Source organism: Bufo bufo, chromosome 1 (assembly GCF_905171765.1).
Source record: "Bufo bufo chromosome 1, aBufBuf1.1, whole genome shotgun sequence".
NCBI classification, from domain to species: Eukaryota; Metazoa; Chordata; class Amphibia; order Anura; family Bufonidae; genus Bufo; species Bufo bufo.
In genome coordinates this window covers 2653797-2677643 of record NC_053389.1, presented here as the reverse complement: position 1 = coordinate 2677643, position 23847 = coordinate 2653797, and the positions used below count along the sequence as shown (strand labels likewise).

General features: G+C 48.4%; 1 protein-coding gene across 1 annotated transcript in view; it reads right to left on the bottom strand.

Annotated features, from left to right (window-relative positions):
* The window catches only part of LOC120986771 (carcinoembryonic antigen-related cell adhesion molecule 1-like), an 84188-nt gene extending 63094 nt beyond the window's left edge, over window positions 1-21094 (bottom strand). Inside the window, exon 1 of the mRNA XM_040415478.1 lies at window positions 20610-21094. Coding sequence (XP_040271412.1) covers window positions 20610-20913 — 304 coding nt within the window. The 5' untranslated portion in view covers window positions 20914-21094. The remainder of the gene's footprint in view (window positions 1-20609) is intronic.
* Window positions 21095-23847: the final 2753 nt, after the last annotated feature.

The window sequence follows — 23847 nt, the reverse complement described above, 5'->3', positions numbered from 1 at the left end:
CCATATATTTTGTTATTATCTTTACACTTGTCAAGTGGATTCGAGTATTCAGGACGCATCGGGCCTAAATGAAACACCCAAAAGATAGTATCTCATTTAGGCCGAGTGGGCTCACTGTCTTTAACCTATGGGTCCACTCTGCCTCTTTCTGTAGTATTTTTCTATTGAGGTCACCGCCTCTGGGGGATGGACGTATCACTTCGATGATGCAGAATTTCAGTAACCTAGAGTCTCCATTGTGACAGATCTGTATGTGTCTTGCAATTGGGGTATCTCGTTGGTGTCTGATGTCTCCCAAATGATGTCCAATCCTCCTCCTGAGTTCTCTTTTGGTCTTGCCCACGTATTGAAGATTACAGGTACATGTGCATAGGTATACAACCCCTGTGGTTTTGCAATTTGCAAAATCCCTAATGGTATATATTTTCTTGGTGACGTTACTAGTGAAGGTTTTTGTCTTGATGATATGTGGACAGGCTATGCATGTACCTCAGTAGGTTGAAAAGCCTGGAAGCTCCGAGATAATGCGTCCGCCTTCACATTTCTACTTCCCGGCCTGAACGTAATGGAAAAATCAAAACGAGTAAAAAACAGAGCCCATCTGGCTTGACGGGGATTCAACCTCTTAGCAGACTCGAGAAACATAAGGTTTTTATGGTCAGTGACAACAGTTACACAATGCCTTGCCCCCTCCAGAAAATGCCTCCACTCCTCAAATGCCCATTTAATGGCCAGAAGCTCCCTATTCCCTATGTCGTAGTTTCTCTCCGTGGGAGAGAATTTCCTGGAGAAGAAGGCACATGGTCTCAGATTAGTGAGGCTAGCAGGACCTTGTGAAAGCACTGCTCCTGCGCCGTCCTCGGACGCATCCACCTCCACAATAAAAGGTTTCTCCTGATCAGGCTGGATCAGAATGGGAGCGCTACTAAATGCCTTTTTTAATTTTTCAAATGAAGAAATGGCCTCAGTAAGGTCGGTCAACGGTTTAGCAATTACGGAAAAATTCATAATAAATTTACGATAGTAATTGGCGAAACCTAAGAACCGTTGTAAGGCCTTTAAGGATGAAGGTCTTACCCATTCCTTAATTGCTAGTACCTTACCAGGATCCATCTTGAAGGCGTGAGGAGTCAGAACATGCCCTAGAAACAGAATCTCCTGTACACCAAAGACCCATTTCTCTTGTTTAGCGGATAGCTGATTCTCCCTCAACACCTCTAATACTTGTTTAACATGAGACACATGGGATTCGAAGTCAGGAGAGAATATCAAAATGTCGTCAAGATAGACAATAATAAATTTACCTAAGAACTCCCTAAGAATGTCATTCATGAATTTTTTGGAACACAGCTGGGGCATTGCTGAGTCCAAAAGGCATCACTTGATATTCAAAGTGTCCTACCGGAGTATTGAACGCCGTCTTCCATTCGTCTCCCTCCTTGATTCGGATTAGATTGTATGCCCCTTTCAGATCAATTTTGGAAAACCAGGTTGCCCCCAGAACCTGGTTAAATAAATCCGGAATCAATGGGAGGGAGTATCTATTCTGGACAGTGATTTTATTTAATCTCCGGTAATCGATACATGGCCTAAGACCACCATCTTTTTTCTTAACGAAGAAAAACCCCGCCCCCATGGGAGAGACAGAAGGTCTAATATGCCCTTTACCAAGGCTCTCCTTAATATAATCTTCCATGGCATTGCGTTCGGGCATAGAAAGATTATAAATTCGTCCTTTAGGAAACTTGGCCCCCTCTACTAGCTCTATGGTACAATCATAAGGTCTATGGGGGGGTAGAACCTCCGGGGTTGGTGATGAGAATACATCAGAATATTCTTTAACAACAGTGGGTAAAGTTTCAGACTTTACTGAGACCCCAGCCTGTACCACGGACAAGCACGAGTCACACTTAGGCCCCCATCTCACCAACTCCCCATTGGACCAATCTATAGTGGGGTTATGTAGTCGGAGCCAAGGCAACCCTAGTACCACCTCAGCCGGTCGGTTCTCCAGGACAAAAAGCGAACATCTCTCTGAGTGGCACACACCCACGGTTAGAGAAATCTCTGAGGTACATAAGCTCACCGTACCACCAATAAGAGGAGTAGCATCAATAGCCATGACATGGATAGGAGTTGGTAAGGCAAACATAGGAATACCCAATCTAACAGCATACTCAGAGTCAATAAAGCTAGCCGCTGAGCCAGAATCAATAAAGGCCTTACCCGGCCATTTATCTACTCCCAGAGAAATCGTAATGGGTACCGAAAGCTTACATTTAGAAAATTCAGGGTGTACCTGGTCTTTAGGTTGCCTTGCCTTTGGAGACTTGACAGAGAGGACATTCTTAGGACACTGGTTGATCCAATGGTCAGGATCTCCACAGTAAAAGCATTCTCCACGTCTGCGGCGAAGATTCCCTCGGGTCATGCCAACCTGCATGGGTTCCTCGGTGGAGACCTCAGCATTGTCTCTGGGATAGGCCTCTGACTGGACCACCATCTGGGAAGAGAACTGTTGTTCCTGTCGTCTCTCTCTAACCCGTCGGTCAAGTCGGACAACAAGGGTCATCATCTCCTCTAAGGTCTCTGGAAGTTGATAACTGACCAGAAGATCCTTTAATTTATCAGACAGACCTGACCTGAACTGACTCTTCAGGGCCGGTTCGTTCCATCCTGAGGGGACACACCACCTTCTAAATTGGGTGCAATAATCCTCAGCTGGTAGATTGCCCTGAACCAGTGCCTTTAGAGCCGTCTCGGCTACTAGAGCCCTGTCTGGTTCATCATAGAGGGTACCCAGGGCCTGAAAGAACCCCTCCACAGAATATAAACAACTGGCGCCAGCAGGTAAAGAGAACGCCCAGTCCTGGGGATCACCCTGTAATCGGGAAATGATAATGCCCACGCGTTGACTCTCGGGGCCAGAGGACACGGGGCGCAAACGGAAGTAAAGTTTACAATTCTCCTTAAAAGAGAGAAACTTCTTCCGGTCTCCAGAAAAGGGTTCTGGGAGCTTAATCTGGGGCTCAAAATGCGGACTGGAGGCCTGAGGAGTGGAAGAACCTTGCCCTAACTCAAAAGAACAGAGTTTTTCCCCTAACTCCTGCACCCTCTGCGTCAGATTAGAGACATGGTCAGTCAGGGTCACCAGAGGATTCATAATACAGTGGTTATTGGGCCTGTTAATCTGTAACGGTCGCGTACACACACACACAGGGGGAAGGGAAGTGACCACTGCGCTCCACCCTTATCCCTGGCCCTGCCTACTTGCCTCACGAGTCCAAATGACAGGGGACAACTGGACGGCAATCCCTAACTTAGAATAAGTGCAGGGATGACAGACAGACAAACAACAGGATGTGAACGGACCGAGTCAATACCAGGAAAGCTACAAAGTACAAAGGGAGCAAGCAGAGAATTGTCAGGAGAAGCCGGGGTCATAAATACCAGGAGAGCAGCAAAGTACACAAGGAGCAGGCAGAGGATGGTCAGGAATTCATCAGGAGGTAAGTACGCCAGGAAAGACCAAATCACAGGTGGAACCTAAATTAACATGCAACCTGTGGCCAGCAGGCTGCCTATATTTATAGTGGGAGTGAGGGTCATGTGACGTGGCCAGCATCACATGACCGACAGACCAACCAGTCGAGCACCGAGTGATCAGCTCGGCGCTCAAGGCAGACTAGGAGCAGGGAGCCACCCAGCTAGTAAAGCCGCCCTGGGAATGAGGTCAAACACAGATCCTCATTCCCAAAGCTAAGCAACAGGTCTGCGGGCAATGGGGGACCGAGTGCACCCTCGGAACCCCGTTACATAGATCTACCTGATTTACTAATACATGAAAAGACCCTTCTCCCTTGGCCCAGACCTTCCCAAACATCCTCACACCCGGCCTCAAAGCAGAAGCGAGCCAGAGGGGACCCCTGAACCGGGACATCTCCCTCCACGCCCAAAACGACCCTGTCTACTATCGGATTCATAACACAATTGAAATCCCCAATAATCAATGTGGGGCATTCTGGCCATTTGTCAATAAATGTTAACAGAGAGTTCAACACTGAAAACGAGAATGGAGGTGGAATATAAACAAATGCCAGAATGCACATCCTTCCGGCCAACTTGCAGTATAGAAAAACAAATCTTCCCTTGTTGTCAACAGAGGACGCCTCACAAAGAAATTCAATTGCTTTATGAATAAACACTGTCACTCCCCTGGAATGACTAGAGAGGGTTGAATGGTACGTGTGCGCCGCCCATCCCCTGGTGACCATCCTCGAGTTCTCCCCAGTAAGGTGTGTTTCTATCAAGCATACAATTGCTGGAAGATGTGTACGCATCATGTCGAAAACCGCCTGTCTCTTTCTTTTGTCCCCCAGACCCCTAACATTCCAGGTTAAAATTCTGATGGACATTGTCAACTATAGTAAGAAAAAAAACCAAAAAAAAAACGCATCAGAGCCCGTCCCCCACCCCCCCCCCCCCCCATACTAGTAATCCACCAGCACAAATTGCAGCAGATTTCTCAACTGTGGACCTCCCTCCCAACCTCCCCCCCTGCTCGGACCTCCCTACTAGGATAGGAAAGAGAAACTATAAACTAACTCTAATAATTATTATTCATCCCAGCCACTCCCTCTATATTTAGATCGCTTTTTCCGAGGTGTCAAAAAACAGAGTGGTATCTTTAAAAATAATCCAGAGTTTTGCTGGAAAAATAAGTAATTATTTAATGTCCTTTTCTCTTAGCCTCTTTTTAACAGCCATAAACGAACGTCTCTTTTCCTGAATATCCTTTGAGAAATCAGGAAAGAAAGCCAGTCTATTCCCATCATATAGAACGGGGGAGCATTCCCGCGCCCTTCTTAGTACCATATCTCTGTCCCTTGAGACGAGCATCTTAGCAAGGAGTGTTCGCAGTTGTTGCCCAGGGATTGGTTTCCCACCCGGAACGCAATGGGCTCTTTCCACCATAAACATTGGATAAAAAAAGTCCTTTCCAAAGTTCTCCAAAATCAAGGACTGTATAAATTGAATGGGGTTCTTATCTTCCGCACCTTCTGGGACCCCCAATATTCTCATTGTATCTTTGTGACCGATCTTCAAGATCGGCTACCTTTCTTTTAAGAAGGTTGATATCTATCTTCAGGGTGGAAACCTCAGTGTTTATTTTTTGGGATTCATTTTGCATTGTTACCAGAGAGCTCTCCACATTAGTAACTCTATCACAGATTTTTTTCAGATCGTCTCTAATCAGTCCCACCTCGGCATGGATTGACCCGAGTTGAGTTGTAATGCCTTGTATTAAGTCCCCATTCTGTTTCACTGCCATTAATATTTCTTTTAGTGAAATAGGATCACCCTTAATCGTGTCTTCTCCCTCTGCCACCCCTTCCCCTTGGGGGTACCCAGAGGGTTTTTATGGTTCTGCCTCCATTACCTCAGTGTTGTCAGTCCTTTTCGAACTAATGTCCTTTTGACCACCTCTGGTATTGACCCTTGGGGACTTTAGAAATTGGTCTATTTTTATCCCTTCAAAGGGTTTAGTGGCCGGTTTCTGAGCAGAGAGGTCTGTCGACCACCTGCTAGTTTTTGGAGCCATTCCGTATGCCTCTTTTTCTTGCCTGCTTCCCTCTTCCCTCTTCTTTTAAATTTTTTTTAATTCATTTTCCCCCATTTTTGTTCCCCCCCTCTCCTTTATCTCCTTTCTCCCCTCCCCCTTTCCTTCTATTAATTTCTCGTTTATTCTTTTAATTTTATTCTTCAGATTTTTCTTGCTTCTTTCATTTTTTTCTTTTTTATTATTTTTATTTTTTTCCCCCCTCTTTTTCTTTCCCCTCTCTTTTCTTTTTTTATCTTTAGATCCTTATCTTCTCTTAGTACTGCTCCATATAGGATATAACTTGGGAGTTCGTTGGTGCCATTTCGGTTAGCTTTTAATTGCCTTATTAGCCTTTTTAGCTGCCAGCAGAGAGGGAGACCAACCGTGTACAACAAACAGGGGGGAAAAAAGGAACCATCTTACCCGTTTCCACGTGGGGTCAGGAAATCACGGATGCCAGGAGAGGAGCCAGGGGCCGAAGGGAGCCACCAGGAAGCCGGCCAGCCACTCCGGGGACGCCAGCCGAGGATCCCGCCACAGGAAAGTGGAACCGGAAACCCAAGACACAGCCGGAGCAGACCCCACCACAGAGAACAGAGCCGGAGACAGCGGACTCAGCCGGAGCAGACCGCAAGGAGAGAGAACCAGTCCAAGCAGCAGCGGAGCCCGCAGGCAACCCAGACGCAGGGTACAGAGAAGATCCAACGAAAGGAGCGCTGCATCGGCAGAAGAGAAACGCTCGGAGCGAGCCAATGCCGGAGTCCAGTAGAAGATCCAGGCGGGGGACAAACTTTGAGAGGAGGAGGCTAGAGGTCCGCAACTTACGTGGGGTAAGTGGAGAGGGAGAGGAGGGAGCAGGCTTTGAGGCAGGGGCAGAGGTGAAGTATCAGCGGGGATCGGGCTACGAAGCGGGCTCCCCAGGTCTTAGGTGGAGAGAAGCCGCGGACCGCAGAAACCCTCAGGGAGAGCGGAGGAGGCCAAGCCCCGGGAGGAGGACGGGAGAGCGTGACGTCCTACTCCTACGTCATCACGCCCGTGTGCATCTACTGGGATTGCCTTTTTTGAAAAAAAATTTCGTCCGGGTACCTTCCACTGTGGTGTCCCAATAGCGACAAATTTTTTGAAGGCCTCAGAGTCCACCAGCTGGTATGGTAAAAGCTGGCGGGCTAGGAGTTCCGTCAAGCCAGCTGTCAGACGCCGGGCAAGGGGGTGACTTTGTGACATTAGCTTCTTACGCTCAAACATGTCCTTGACAGACACCTGACTGTGGGCAGATGAGCAGGAATTGCTCAATGCGAGAGACGGAGTGGCGGATGGTTGAGAGGGGGCAAGGAGGACAGCAGTGGTTGACGTGGCTGAAAATGCTGGACCAGGAGGAGGATGGCGGCTTTGAGTTTGTGTGCTGCTTGTACTCATGTGTTGATCCCATAGGCGTTTGTGATGTGCGATCATGTGCCTTTGCAAAGCAGTTGTACCAAGGTAGGTGTTGGACTTCCCACGACTCAGTTTCTTTTGGCACAGGTTGCAAATGGCATCGCTGCTATCAGAGGCAGACACACAAAAAAATGACACACTGCTGAGCTCTGCAATGACGGCATTCTGGTGGTGGCAGCAGCATGTGTTGATTGGCGTGCTGTCTGGCTGACCCCGGGTGCCGATACATGCTGTCTGACTGTGCCACTAGCTCCTTGCGACGACCTCCCCCTGCTTCCAACTCGTCTCCTCCTCCTCTGTCTCCCCTTCTGAACTTTCCCCCTCTTCTTCTTCTTCTCTTCGAGCAGGCACCCACATGGCATCCACGGACACATCGTCATCATCAACCGCTTCACTTGTATCTGACACCTCAGCAAAGGAAGCAGCAGCGGGTACAACATCATCATCATCACACCGTACGTCCATGTGTGTAATGCTGCCTGACTGAGACATATCCCTGTTATCTACATCCTCTGTCTCCCCTTCTGAACTTTCCCCCTCTTCTTCTTCTCTTCGAGCAGGCACCCACATGGCATCCACGGACACATCGTCATCATCAACCACTTCACTTGTATCTGACACCTCAGCAAAGGAAGCAGCAGCGGGTACAACATCATCATCATCATCACACTGTACGTCCATGTGTGTAATGCTGCCTGACTGAGACATATCCCTGTTATCTTCATCCTCTGGCAATAATGGTTGCGCATCACTAATTTCTTCCAACTGATGTGTAAATAACTCCTCTGAGGGACCAAGTGAAGCAGCTGTGGTAGCTGTGGTGGTGGCGGCGGGCGGGAGAGCGGTAACTTGAGAGCAGGTGACCAAAGCTGAGCTGGAGGAGGATGGTGCGTCAAGGTTCTTAGCGGAAGCTGTTGAAGATTGGCTTACACAGGACACCCAGTCAACTATTTTCTCCAAATTTTTCGGGTTCAGGGTACGTGGCCTCGGAACACTGGGCAATATTCCAGGGCCAGTGGAAATCACAGCACCACGACGGCCCCTGCGGCGTGGCCTGCCTCTGCCTGTCATTTTTTTTTTAGATAAGTGGTACTATGTGTGCAAGGTACTGTGCCACCCTATATAAGTGGTGGGCAGTGGGCACAGTACAGTCTGTGGGCCTGACACACACTGGCTTGCAACTGCGATTATATCACAGAGAAAAAATAAATTGGCTTTTTTTTATCTGCCAGGTATTGTAAGTGAGTGACACCCTGTAACGGTATGAGTGGTGGCCTGGCCAGTGGCCACAGTACAGTCTGTGGGCCAGACACTCACTGTCTGGCAACTGCGATTATATAAAAAAAAAATAATAATAATTTTTTATCTGCAAGGTACTGTCTGTAACACCCTGTATGAATGGTGTGCACACAGTACAGTCTGTGACTGAGCCTGCAGCCTCTCACACACGGGCAGGCAACTGCAATATATGTATATATACACACACACACACACAGTACAGACCAAAAGTTTGGACACACCTTCTCATTCAAAGAGTTTTCTTTATTTTCATGACTATGAAAATTGTAGATTCACACTGAAGGCATCAAAACTATGAATTAACACATGTGGAATTATATACATAACAAACAAGTGTGAAAAAACTGAAAATATGTCATATTCTAGGTTCTTCAAAGTAGCCAAATTTTGCTTTGATTACTGCTTTGCACACTCTTGGCATTCTCTTGATGAGCTTCAAGAGGTAGTCCCCTGAAATGGTCTTCACTTCACAGGTGTGCCCTGTCAGGTTTAATAAGTGGGATTTCTTGCCTTATAAATGGGGTTGGGACTAGAGATGAGCGAACCCGAACTGTATAGTTCGGGTTCGTACCGAATTTTGGGGTGTCCGTGACACGGACCCGAACCCGAACATTTTCATAAAAGTCTGGGTTCGAGTTCGGTGTTCGGCGCTTTCTTGGCGCTTTTTGAAAGGCTGCAAAGCAGCCAATCAACAAGCGTCATACTACTTGCCCCAAGAGGCCATCACAGCCTTGCCTACTATTGGCATGGCTGTGATTGGCCAGTGCAGCATGTGACCCAGCCTCTATATAAGCTTGGGTCACGTAGCGCCGCCCGTCACTCTGCTGATACAAGCGTAGGGAGAGGTTGCAGCTGCGACGTTAGGGCGAGATTAGGCAGTGATTAACTCCTCCAAAAGACTTCATTCTGTGATCGATCTACAGCTGTGGATCATTGAAGTGCTGATATTCAATTGCTCAGTGTTTTTAGACTGCCCAGAGCGTTTTTCAGTCACTTTTTTCTGGGGTGATCGGCGGCCATTTTGTGTCTTGTGGTGCGCCAGCACAAGCTACCACCAAGTACATTTAACCATCAATAGTGTGGTTATTTTGTGCTATATCCTACATCAGGTGCAGGCTGAGCCTGTGTCACCAAGTGCATTTAACCATCAATAGTGTGGATATTTTTTGCTATATCCTACATCAGGGTCAAGCTTTGATCAAGTGCAATTAACCATCAATAGTCTGGTTATTTTTTGGCCATATACTACATCAGGGGCAAGTTGAGCCTGTGTCACCCAAGTGCCTAAAAAATAGGCCTCACATTTATATTCATCCAAATCTGTCATTACTGTTTTAGCTGGTCAAGTTATTTTTAGTGTCCGTCAAAGCACAGTTTTTGTTCTGGGTTGAAAAACAATTCCCAATTTTGCAATTCTCAAAATTAGTGGTTTCTGCTATATCAGGCCTACTTTAAATCTATCCCTAAAAGGGTAGATTAGATTCAAGGTGCTGATAGGGTCATTCTCAAGAACTTCACACACACGCTACAGTGCAGATACAAGTCTAATTTTGTGATTAAACGTATACCTGTCACCCAGCGCCTAAATAATAGGCCTCAAATTTATATTCAGCTAAATCTGTCATTACTGCTGTGCCGGTATTAGTGTAATACGGTACCTAAATAGATAGCCAGATAGTGTTAGGTGTCTGTAAAAAAAGGCCTGAATTTGAATTCAATACATTGGCCCGAATAATATTTTTCTTATTGTGGTGAACGGTAACAATGAGGAAAACATCTAGTAAGGGACGCGGACGTGGACATGGTCGTGGTGGTGTTAGTGGACCCTCTGGTGCTAGGAGAGGAAGTGGCCGTTCTGCCACAGCCACACGTCCTAGTGTACCAACTACCTCAGGTCCCAGTAGCCGCCAGAATGTACAGCGATATTTGGTGGGGCCCAATGCCGTTCTAAGGATGGTAAGGCCTGAGCAGGTACAGGCATTAGTCAATTGGGTGGTCGACAGTGCATCCAGCACGTTCACATTATCTCCCACCCAGTCTTCTGCAGAAAGCGCACAGATGGCGCATGAAAACCAAGCCCATCGGTCTGTCACATCTGAACCTTAGCACAACCTGCATGACCAGGCACCTGCATGCAAAGCATGAACTGCAGTGGAGTAAACACCTTAAAAACAAAGAAGTCACTCAGGCTCCCCCTGCTGCCTCTTCTGCTGCTGCCGCCTCAGCCTCTTCTGCTGCTGCCGCCGCCTCAACCTCTTCTGCTGCTGCCGCCGCCTCGGCCTCTTCCTCCGCCTCTGGAGGAACGTTGGCACCTGCCGCCCAGCAAACATGGGATGTACCACCAACACCACCACCTCCGTCACCAAGCATCTCCACCATGTCACACGGTAGCGTTCAGCTCTCCATCTCACAAACATTTGAGAGAAAGCGTAAAGTCCCACCTAGCCACCCTCGATCCCTGGCCCTGAATGCCAGCATTTCTAAACTACTGGCCTATGAAATGCTGTCATTCAGGCTGGTGGACACAGACAGCTTCAAACAGCTCATGTCGCTTGCTATCCCACAGTATGTTGTTCCCAGCCGGCACTACTTCTCCAAGAGAGCCGTGCCTTCCCTGCACAAACAAGTGTCCGATAAAAACAAGTGTGCACTGCGCAACGCCATCTGTGGCAAGGTCCACCTAACCACAGATACGTGGACCAGTAAGCACGGCCAGGGACGCTATATTTCCCTAACTGCACACTGGGTAAATGTAGTGGCGGCTGGGCCCCAGGCAGAGAGCTGTTTGGTGGACGTCCTTCCGCCGCCAAGGATCGCAGGGCAACATTCTTTGCCTCCTGTCTCCTCCTCCTCCTACGCAGCTTCCTCCTCCTCTTCTTCCACCTGTTCATCCAGTCAGCCACACACCTTCACCACCAACTTCAGCACAGCCCGGGGTAAACGTCAGCAGGCCATTCTGAAACTCATATGTTTGGGGGCCAGGCCCCACACCGCACAGGAGTTGTGGCGGGGTATAGAACAACAGACCGACGAGTGGTTACTGCCGGTGAGCCTCAAGCCCGGCCTGGTGGTGTGCGATAATGGGCGAAATCTCGTTGCAGCTCTGGGACTTGCCTGGCGCATGTGCTGATTTCGGTGGTGCAGAAGTTCATTCACAACTACCCCGACATGTCAGAGCTGCAGCATAAAGTGCGGGCCGTCTGTTCGCGCTTCCGGCGTTCACATCCTGTTGCTGCTCGCCTGTCTGCGCTACAGCGTAACTTCGGCCTTCCCGCTCACCGCCTCATATGCGACGTGCCCACCAGGTGGAACTCCACCTTGCACATGCTGGACAGACTGTGCGAGCAGCAGCAGGCCATAGTGGAGTTTCAGCTGCAGCACGCACGGGTCAGTCGCACTGCGGATCAGCCCCACTTACTTGCATTGGAGCGTGATAGTAAGATGCGTGAGTACAAGCGCACGTTGGTAGACGCGCTACTGAAACCATTCCCAAATGTCACAGGGGAACCAGTGGAAGCCCAAGGCGAAGGCAGAGGAGGAGCAAGAGGTCGCCAACGCAGCTGTGTCACGGCCAGCTCCTCTGAGGGCAGGGTTAGCATAGCAGAGATGTGGAAAAGTTTTGTCACCACGCCACAGCTAACTGCACCACCACCTGATACGGAACGTGTTAGCAGGAGGCAACATTTCACTAACATGGTGGAACAGTACCTGTGCACACCCCTCCACGTACTGACTGATGGTTCGGCCCCATTCAACTTCTGGGTCTCCAAATTGTCCACGTGGCCAGAGCTAGCCTTTTATGCCTTGGAGGTGCTGGCCTGCCCGGCGGCCAGCGTTTTGTCTGAACGTGTATTCAGCACAGCAGGGGGCGTCATTACAGACAAACGCAGCCGCCTGTCTACAGCCAATGTGGACAAGCTGACGTTCATAAAAATGTACCAGGCATGGATCCCACAGGACCTGTCCATCCCTTGTGCAGATTAGACATTAACTACCTCCCCTTAACAATATATTATTCTACTCCAGGGCACTTCCTCATTCAATCCTATTTTTATTTTCATTTTACCATTATATTGCGGGGCAACCCAAAGTTGAATGAACCTCTCCTCTGTCTTGGTGTCGGGGCCTAAAAATATCTGACAGTGGCCTGTTCCAGTGGTGGGTGACATGAAGCCTGATTCTCTGCTATGACATGAAGACTGATTCTCTGCTGACATGAAGCCTGAATCTCTGTTACGGGACCTCTCCCCTCTGCCTGGGTGCCTGGGCCTAAATATGTGACAGTGGCCTGTTCCAGTGGTGGGTGACGTGAAGCCTGATTCTCTGCTATGACATGAAGACTGATTCTGTGCTGACATGAAGCCAGATTCTCTGTTACGGGACCTCTCTCCTCTGCCTGGGTGCCTGGGCCTAAATATGTGAGAGTGGCCTGTTCCAGTGGTGGGTGACGTGAAGCCTGATTCTCTGCTATGACATGAAGACAGATTCTGCGCTGACATAAGGCCAGATTCTCTGTTACGGGACCTCTCTCCTCTGTCTGGGTGCCTGGGCCTAAATGTGTGACAGTGGCCTGTTCCAGTGGTGGGTGACGTGAAGCCTGATCCTCTGCTATGACATGAAGACTGATTCTGCGCTGACATAAGGCCAGATTCTCTGTTACGGGACCTCTCTCCTCTGCCTGGGTGCCTGGGCCTAAATATGTGACAGTGGCCTGTTCCAGTGGTGGGTGACGTGAAGCCTGATTCTCTGCTATGACATGAAGACTGATTCTGTGCTGACATGAAGCCAGATTCTCTGTTACGGGACCGCTCTCCTCTGTCTGGGTGCCGGGGCCTAAATGTGTGACAGTGGCCTGTTCCAGTGGTGGGTGACGTGAAGCCTGATTCTCTGCTATGACATGAATACAGATTCTGCGCTGACATAAGGCCAGATTCTCTGTTACGGGACCTCTCTCCTCTGCCTGGGTGCCTGGGCCTAAATATGTGACAGTGGCCTGTTCCAGTGGTGGGTGACATGAAGCCTGATTCTCTGCTATGACATGAAGACTGATTCTGTGCTGACATGAAGCCAGATTCTCTGTTACGGGACCTCTCTCCTCTGTCTGGGTGCCGGGGCCTAAATGTGTGACAGTGGCCTGTTCCAGTGGTGGGTGACGTGAAGCCTGATTCTCTGCTATGACATGAATACAGATTCTGCGCTGACATAAGGCCAGATTCTCTGTTACGGGACCTCTCTCCTCTGCCTGGGTGCCTGGGCCTAAATATGTGACAGTGGCCTGTTCCAGTGGTGGGTGACGTCAAGCCTGATTCTCTGCTATGACATGAAACCTGAATCTCTGTTATGGGACCTCTCTCCTCTGTCTGGGTGTCGGGGCCTAAAAATATCTGACAGTGGCCTGTTCCAGTGGTGGGTGACGTGAAGCCTGATTTTATAACAAGACACGGAGGCTTCGTATTGCATAACTCTTTCTTTACTAAATTCCTCAGCAGCAAAGAATTAACATAAAAAATGAAGGACAAACCCCCAAATAACCCCTCCCATAAACCAGTCCATAAATAGGTCTTCCCTCTACATATCTTCCTCTTTCTTTGCTGCTCCCCAGCAGATAAGTGCCTCTTATTTGAATTGTGATATTATTATTTTATTGTATTAAGATTAGAGGGTTTTAGATCTTAGGGCTTTTGATATAATTCCCTTGGTCTTTTACCTTTGGTCTTAATTATACAGTGTATATTATATCCTGTTTTTTGTTTTTTATCATTTTCTTTTGCCTAGGTCAAATTGTCCTTCCTGGTTGAGCGCATCTCTTCTGTTCAATTCCGCTTGTCTCTATCATCTGTCCTTGCCTTATTTCCGTCGCCATTGCTCCTTCTATCTGTTCGGCGTTCACGCTTCTTGCCTTTCAGCGTTCGCGCTTCTTGCCGTCCGAAATCTCGTGATATCCAGGATTTCGGCGACATTCACTTTTGAGGGGCGGGGCGCGCCGAGCCCGAGATTCTTGGCCATCTTATTACACCTGAGGTGTAGGGGGCGTTTCCTTCCTCCACCTCCACCCTCTGTTTCTGTTTCCGGTTCGCCGTCCCTGCACGTCCGCATCGGCACCTGCGATTGTCCTGCTCTCTGAGTCGGCTGTTATTGTCTTGTTTGTCTGTTCTTCTCCAGGAGTGACTAACTCCTTATCATGTCTCTGCCCAGTGACACCCCCTTGTCTCTGGTGAATCCTACCACCAGCTCCATTGCGCCCCCTGCTGGTTCTAACCTCAGGCAAGCTGGATCCCATGTACTGGATTTACAACAATCCATTTCTTCAGCTATTGCCAACGCCATGGGTAATATGTCCACTATTATCTCACAATCAGTTTCTCAAGCGCTTAGAGCGCAAAACCCAGTCGCCACCCCCACTGTTTACCCGGCTCCTGTTACCTCCAGAATTGATGATGTAGATGGCTTAGTTCCATCAAAAGACAACGTGCCAAGGTCACGTAAGAGAGCCTGCCTGCGCCAGGCGGAAAAAGCGTGCCTCTGGAAGTCCGCTCGGGCTCGTCCCGAGTCTAGTTCTGACTCTGATATTGAGTCTAATGAGGAGGTTTTGAGTGAGGATCATTATTCCTCTGATATGGACCTTGAGGGGGTCTGGGTGGCTGACGAGTTTTCTTGTTTCTCCCCCCCTCTCCCACCCCCTTCTGGCGCAGGTCCAGAAGCTGGTACCTCGGGTCCTGACTCCCTTGTTGATCCGCAGGGTGTTCCCCTGTTTGACCCCGACAGCCTTCACCATCCTAGGTCGGCTGAATGGTTACCCATCCCTCACGTCACCCACTATTTGGAGAATAGGGTGAGAAAGCCGCTCTCCAAGGAGACCCGGAATAAGTTAAAGGCAGAATGCCCCCGTCCCCTAATACCAAATAAGGTGTGCGAAACAACAAATGTGGATCCCAAAATGATCCAATTCCTTTCAAAATCGGGCTTTAATCCCTGCAAAGGCCTTGATTCCGCTCTCCGAGCTTGTCAGGACAAGCTCCTAGACAGTCTAGGGACCCTGACAAAAATATTTGAAATGGCTGAAACTGCCAGATCTGAGGGTATGGCCATAGACCCAGAAGAACCAAGTGGCTGGGCGCAGCGCGCCATTTGTTTGATTGGGAATGTTAATTCCTCTCTCTCCATTGAACGGAGAAAAGCTCTTCTTATGAAGATTGAGCCCAAATTGTCCAATATGGCACTGACTGAGACGGGCAAGGAGGCTCAGGGGCTCCTCTTTGGGATAGCTTCATCAAAGATTTAGGAAAGTTTGTGGGAGCGTTTACTGCCCTTGATAAAGCGCAAAGCTCCATGAGCAGGGTTTTTCATGGGCGTGTCTCTAGCAGGGCCGGCAGCTTCAGGGGCCGACTGTCCGGCCGTGTCCACTTCCAGACGCGTGGAAACGCTCGAGGCCCCTATCATCAACGTGCTTCGTTCCAGGACCAGAGACAATAGTCCTCCTTCTTCCCTTCCAGGGGTCAATCGTACCGTCCCAGAGGATTCAAAGGCTCTGTTGGTTCAAGACGTCCACTCGGTAAGTCCTCAAAATCTATGGTTTTCTTCCAGCCATTGTATCGGGGGCAGACTCCGACATTTTTTACCCGCTTGGAGCCGTGTCACCTCCGATCCGTGGGTGCTGGCCACGGTTCAAGGGTTCTAGATAGATCTGGTAGTTGCTCAGTTGTCACTTCCGGAACCTCATCCGCTGGTCTTAGCCGAATCGGCTCGGTCTCTCATGGACCTAGAACTCCATTCCCTTATGGTCAAAGGAGCAATAGAGGGGGCTCCCCCCCATACGGTCGGAATAATCAGCACTATCTTTTTAGTAGAAAAGAAGGGAGGCCAATTCTGTCAAGTAATAAATTTACGGAGTCTGAACAGGTTTGTATGTTACCGCCATTTCAAAATGGAAGGGATTCATCTACTCAGGGACCTTCTTCTTCCAGGTGACTGGATGGCGAAGTTAGATCTGAAGGATGCCTACCTGACGGTGCCTGTTTCCCCCCAGTCCAGACTACTCCTTCAATTTCGCTGGCACAACCTTCTCTGGCAATTCACGTGCCTACCGTTTGGCCTCTCGTCAGCCCCTTGGTGTTTTACCAAGTTAATGAGACCGGTAGTGGCTTGGCTTCGCAGTCAGGGTATTCATCTTGTGATATATCTGGACGACATCCTCTTCATGGCTCAATCCCCATCAGAGCTCCTTTCTCATCTGCACTCTGCGATGTCCCTCATTACAGATCTTGGTTTTGTCATCAACACCGAGAAATCCTGAGATGAAAATTGCGGCACTCAGATACTGGATTATTGCGTGTAAAACTTTTTTATTTTTTCATTTTGTCAAGCATTTAGCAGTGATTCATCCAAAACAGCCCAATTTTAGATCCTTGGTACAAACAGTGGATTTGAGACCAGACGTTTCGGTCGTGACAGACCTTCATCAGTGGTCACATATTTTATCTGTTCTTGTAGGGTCCGGACATCTGGGCTTGGATGCACCGAGAAATCCTGTCTGCAGCCTTCCAGGTCGATAGAGTTTCTGGGTTTTGTCGTGAACTCCAGCGAGCTATCCCTTTTCCTGCCGAGAACCAAGGTCAAGTCCATACGGAAGTAACTTCGTCACGCTCTGAGACTTCCTCAGTTGTCGCTTCGTCACTTAGCTCACATTATCGGTCTCCTCTCCTCCTCCATCCAGGCGATTTTCCCGACTCCTCTTCACTACCGAGCGTTACAACGGCTCAAGATCGCCCACTTACAAGCGGGGGCTTCCTATGCGGATCTGGTGACTCTGGATCGTGAAACGAGGGACGAACTTGCGTGGTGGATATCCAACCTAGACGCGTGGAATGGCAAGGCCATCGTGGGACCCCAACCCGACCTAATTGTGGAATCAGATGCCAGTCTTCTCAGCTGGGGTGCATACTGCAATGGGGTCTCCACCGGAGGTCCCTGGTCAGGCAACGAAACTCACCTTCATATAAACGCTCTGGAGCTATTGGCAGGTTCCTTTGCCATACGCAGCTTCACCAACGACAGGATATCGGCGTGCATCAGGCTCAGGATGGACAATGTGTCTGCGGTACGTTATGTCAATGCCATGGGGGGCACCCATTCTTCAATCCTGACCCATTTAGCAAAGGAGTTTTGGACCTTTTTCCTCGACAAGGGCTTCACGGTAATCGCGGATTATATTCCAGGACTCAGCAATACCTTCGCGGACTGGAGCTCTTGCCACTCATCGGATTTCAGCGACTGGAGATTAGATCCAGCGGTATTCTCCTCCATCATGTCGATTTGGGGACCCCTATCTATAGATCTTTTTGCTTCTCGGTGGAACGCTCAGCTACCGCGCTTCTACAGTTGGAGACCAGACCCTCTGTCGGAAGCTGTGGATGCCCTTCTTCAGGATTGGTCAGATCATCGAGCTTACGCTTTTCCTCCGTTTGCTCTCATTCCACGGGTGCTGTCACAAGTTCGTCGTCATCAGGCGGACTTGGTGCTGGTGGTGCCCTTTTGGCAAGCCCAATCGTGGTTTCCTCAACTCCTGGAACTTCTAGTGGAAGACCCCCGACTTCTCCCATCATTGCCGGATCTCCTTAGCGGACCCCTGGATCAACGTCATCCGCTTGTGACAGACAGCTCTCTCACTCTCCTCACGTGCAGAGTTTCAGGGAACAGTGGAATGTCTCGGGCTTATCGAGAACAACTCGTATCCTTTTGGAGAGCGCATGGGCTCCCGGCACCAGACGGGCTTATCAATCAGCCTGGAGTCGCTGGTCTGGTTGGTGCGTGGGGCGGAGTTTGGATCCCATTTCAGCACCTGTGACGGACATGCTCGATTTCCTGTCGTCTCTTTTTGATGAAGGTAAAGCCTATAGGTCCATTAACCTCTTCCGCTTTGCCATCTCTTCTCGCCACCAGGGTTTTGCGGGCTGCCCTGCGGGTCAGCATCCCTTGGTGTGTCGACTTCTTAAAGGATCTCGCTTATCTCGTCCACCCAGACCACGTTTCACTAACTCCTGGGATGTTATGCTGGTCCTTCGTTTTTTCGCGGCCTGGCCCCTCAATTCGGATTTAACCCTTCGCCAAATTTCGGCAAAGCTGGTCACCCTTCTGTGCTTAATTTCCTGCAAAAGGGTCTCGGACGTGCGAGCCTTGGATTTTGATGCCTTATCTTTTACTCCTAGCGGGGTTTCCTTTAACATATCTCGCCGCACCAAAACTAATATCCGGTCGGTTTCCTATCCGGCCTTTCCGGATAACGTTTCCCTTTGTCCGATGCAATGTTTGCAGGAATATTTAGGACGCACGTCTTCCTTACGTAATCCATTTCTCCGCAACTATTCATTTCTTTCCGCAGACCTTTTCTTCTGGTCACTAGTGTGACCCTTTCCCGTTGGGTTAAGTGGATTTTCTCTCAGGCCGGAGTTGATACGTCTATTTTCACGGCTCATTCGATTAGAGGAGCCTCTGCTACCTCCATGACTGTTGCCGGAGCCCGTTTAGAGGATGTCCTACGGTTGGCGGATTGGTCTAGGGCTTCTACGTTTAGGGAGTTTTACTTCAGACCACCTCCTCATGCTTTTTCTACTGTAATGTCATCACTTTAAACTTGCAATACGAAGCCTCCGTGTCTTGTTATAAAATTGCATGATTTTCCTATTTTATGACGTAAAGTCATGATTTTATTAAAGACACGGAGGCGAGTATTGCCCACCCTACTTTCCCCCCCTCTTATATTTTAGGTTCTGATGTTCATATTACCGTATTATATTTATGTTTTATATTTGATGTATATTATATTTATATTTTATATAGATTTTTTATCGCCACATGATTGGATACGATTCCAGATTCTATGTATTACCTTCTTCTATTTCTGTTGTCTCCTTAGGCTGACTTCTGGTTTTCACCACGTGATGGTTCCAAGAAATTCTTAGTTCTGGTTGACCGCTGTTCCGGTTGAGTTCTGGTGTTCAGGTTCTAGTTCCACGGATCCCAGTTAGAGTTCGGTTGGAAGAGTATTGGTTCGGTTTCGTGTATGGATCGGCTAGTCACATCAAAGAAAGAGGAAGATATGTAGAGGGAAGACCTATTTATGGACTGGTTTATGGGAGGGGTTATTTGGGGGTTTGTCCTTCATTTTTTATGTTAATTCTTTGCTGCTGAGGAATTTAGTAAAGAAAGAGTTATGCAATACTCGCCTCCGTGTCTTTAATAAAATCATGACATTACGTGATAAAATAGGAAAATCATGCAATTCTCTGCTATGACATGAAGCCAGATTCTCTGTTACGGGACCTCTCTCCTCTGCCTGGGTTCCGGGGCCTAAATATCTGACAATGGACTGTTACAGTGGTGGGTGACGTGAAGCCTGATTCTTTGCTATGACATGAAGACTGATTCTCTGCTGACGTGAAGCCAGATTCTCTGCTATGGGACCTCTGTCCAATTGATATTGGTTAATTTTTATTTATTTTATTTTTATTTTTATTCATTTCCCTATTCACATTTGTTTGCAGGGGATTTACCTACATGTTGCTGCCTTTTGCAGCCCTCTAGCTCTTTCCTGGGCTGTTTTACAGCCTTTTTAGTGCCGAAAAGTTCAGGTCCCCATTGACTTCAATGGGGTTCGGGTTCGGGACGAAGTTCGGGTCGGGTTCGGATCCCGAACCCGAACATTTCCGGGAAGTTCAGTCGAACTTCACGAACCCGAACATCCAGGTGTTCGCTCAACTCTACTAGCAACCATGCGTGAAAATCGCACCGCATCCGCACTTGCTTGCAGGTGCTTGCGTTTTTTTACGCAGCCCCATTCACTTCTATGTGAAAAACGCACAATGAAGAGCTTGCTGCAATTTTCATGCAACGCACAAGTGATGCGTGAAAATCACTGCTCATGTGCACAGCCCCATAGAAATGAATGGGTCCGGATTCAGTGCGGGTGCAATGCGTTCACCTCCCGCATTGCACCCGCGCGGAAAACTCGCCCGTGTGAAGGGGCCTAACAATCCAGGTTCGCTCATCCCTACCCCCGAGCAGACCACGGCCGCTGTATCGCTGATCTGCAGAATGGCTTTAGCATCGTGTTCACACAGGACATTTTTTGCACATGTACATATGTACTGTACAGGAGAAGAGCCGCAGGAAGCCTACACTCACCTTCCCCTCAGAAGATGAGGTGGTGTGAGGTAAGTCCCTGAGAAGCAGGACATATGAGGACATGTAATGAGGAGTCGTGGTCGGGGTTACTCACAGCCGAGGTGGAGGAGGACTTCGGGGCTGGTCAGGTTGTTTATACTGTTCGCGGCTGTACAGGTGAAGGATCCATTATCCTTAGAAGACACCGGGCTGATGGTGAGAACGCTTCTATCTGCACTTAGCACGTAATGTGGCTCCGCAGGCAGGGCCGCCCCGTCCAGGCTCCAGGAGTAGCTGACATTTGTACCGCGGGCCGAACAGCGCAGAGACACCGAGTCTAATCCCGGCCAAACCAGTGCCGATGTGTTCACCGTCAGTGATATATCCGATATACGAACTGCAAATACAGAGGAAAGCATTAAAATGTGCGGCAGTGTATGGAGGATGTACGGCAGTGTATGGAGGACGTACGGCAGTGTATGGAGGACGTGCGGCAGTGAATGGAGGACGTACGGCAGTGTATGGAGGCTGTACGGCAGTGTATGGAGGACGTACGGCAGTGTATGGAGGCTGTACGGCAGTGTATGGAGGACGTATGGCAGTGTATGGAGGACGTACGGCAGTGTATGGAGGACGTATGGCAGTGTATGGAGGACGTATGGCAGTGTATAAAGTATGAATTGCAGTGTATGGAGTGTATATGGAGTCTGTATGGCAGTGTATGTAGTGTATATGGCAGTGTATGGACTGTATATGGCAGTGTATGAAGCCTGTATGTAGTGTATATGACAGTGTGTGGAGTGTATATGGCAGTGTATGAAGCCAGTATATCAGTGTGTGGAGTGTATATAGCAGTGTATAAAGCCAGTATAGCAGTGTGTGGAGTGTAAATGGCAGTGTATGGACTGTATATGGCAGTGTGTGGAGTGTATATGGCAGTGTGTGGAGTGAATATGGCAGTGTGTGGAGTGAATATGGCAGTGTATGGACTGTATATGGCAGTGTGTGGAGTGTATATGGCAGTGTGTGGAGTGAATATGGCAGTGTATGGACTGTATATGACAGTGTATGGACTGCATATGGCAGTGTATGAAGCCAGTATAGCAGTGTATGGAGTGTATATGGCAGTGTAAGGAGTGTATATGGCAGTGCAAAAAGTCAGTATAGCAGTGTGTGGAGTGTTTATGGCAGTGTATGAAGCCTGTATGTCAGTGTATATACTGTATATGGCAGTGTATGAAGCCTGTATGTAGTGTATATGGCAGTGTATGGACTGTATATGGCAGTGTATAAAGCCAGTATAGCAGTGTGTGGAGTGTATATGGCAGTGTATGATGCCTGTATGACAGTGTGTGGAGTGTATATGGCAGTGTATGTAGTGTATGGACTGTATATGACAGTGTGTGGAGTGTATATGGCAGTGTATAAAGCCAGTATAGCAGTGTGTGGACTGTATATGGCAGTGTATGAAGCCAGTATAGCAGTGTGTGGAGTGTATATGGCAGTGTATGACGCCAGTATAGCAGTGTGTGGACTGTATATGAAGCCAGTATAGCAGTGTGTGGACTGTATATGGCAGTGTATGAAGCCAGTATAGCAGTGTGTGGAGTGTATATGGCAGTGTATAAAGCCAGTATAGCAGTGTGTGGAGTGTATATGGCAGTGTATGAAGCCAGTATAGCAGTGGTGTGGAGTGTATATGGCAGTGTATAAAGCCAGTATAGCAGTGTGTGGAGTGTATATGGCAGTGTATGATGCCTGTATGACAGTGTGTGGACTGTATATGGCAGTGTATGAAGCCAGTTTAGCAGTGTGTGGGGTGTATATGGCTGCTGTTGATTCCATGTGTATGGCGTCTCCCCTAGGACTGATGCTTCCTCATACCTCCGCACATACAGCACAGGGTGGAGCACGCCATGGTTGCTCTTTGTATGGAACGAGGACAGACGTCTGCACCGCGAGGGTCTGATGGGATAAGGGGAACATGAGCTTACAGGAGTGCGCATAAGCGCCTACAATACTCCTACACAGATCTTACTCCTCTCTCATACCCGCACCTGCAGTAGACACCGAATCCAAATTTCCTCACGCTTCATGGTAACGAATCACATTTTTCCTAAAATGGCTGCTGCACGTGTGAGGACATGGAGCAAGGAATTCTGGGAAGGTGGGATCACCCATAATGCCATGTGTAACGGATCTCCTGGCACCCCGACTGGGTACCTCCGTTGATGGATGCTCCTGGTGCTTCCCGAGGACACTGTAACCACCACAGGAACCAGGAACAGCTCTTACAAGAGCTAGGGATTATAGCCAGGGGAGTATACAGCGTATAGAAATCCCCAGTGTTGATCAGTTACACCAGCCTCAACATGATGAAGGGTAAAACAGGAACTCTATATTGCACACACAAGTATTGACTTATATACACATTTTCCAACAAGGGTACCACCCCCGTGGACCTGGTTGGGAACTGAGGACATAACATAGCAGCCAATCCTTTACAGTTTTACAGTTTAAACACAAAAACTATACATTCAACAAACACACTGGCATTGTCTGTGACGTAATCAACAAAATACAATTACCAAAACACAATCGGCTCTGCCTGTGATACAATTACCAAACATAATGGGCTAACTTAATCACTCACAGGCAGAAAACACACATTTTTTCCAAAACACAGAAACCACATCAAAACCCCACATAAACCACCTTAAAACCCTGATCTGGGTGAACAACATATCCAAAAATCACCCAGATCCTAGCAGGGGTTCCCGAATTCTATGGAAGTCACATTTGGCCGGCCGCAAGCATGGCTTTCCACAGATTTAAGCTGTGCGGCCGGTCTGTCTTCTCCTTCAAAGTTAGTATATGGGCCATAATTGAGGATTTTACTAAGTCATAACGTAAAGTCATGATTTTATGAAAGACACGGAGGCGAGTATTTGCTTAACTCTTTCTTTACTGAAAATTTAGCAGCAAAGACAATTAAAGAAAAAAAAAACATAAGAGTAACCATGGAAACAATTCCACCCCTTCAGTCCCTATATAAAGGAGCATCACTGGCCGGACACTTCCTCTTTCTTTGCGGTCTTCAAACGGCGAAACCTGAAATGGACAACAGCAGCCGGAACCTCAGCCGCGGAACAACCAAAACGGAACCTCTGGTAGGTGAGAATCCTTTGACAGTTGGGAAATCAACCTGGAAGGGAGAAAAAACAACACATCATGGTAGTAAATTACCCAAAACAGTTTTGTTTTCTCGGACAATTACAACAGCCTAACTAACCCCCCGTGCATAACGAACCAACAGATAAATAATATCATACATTAAACATATGAGAGACAAG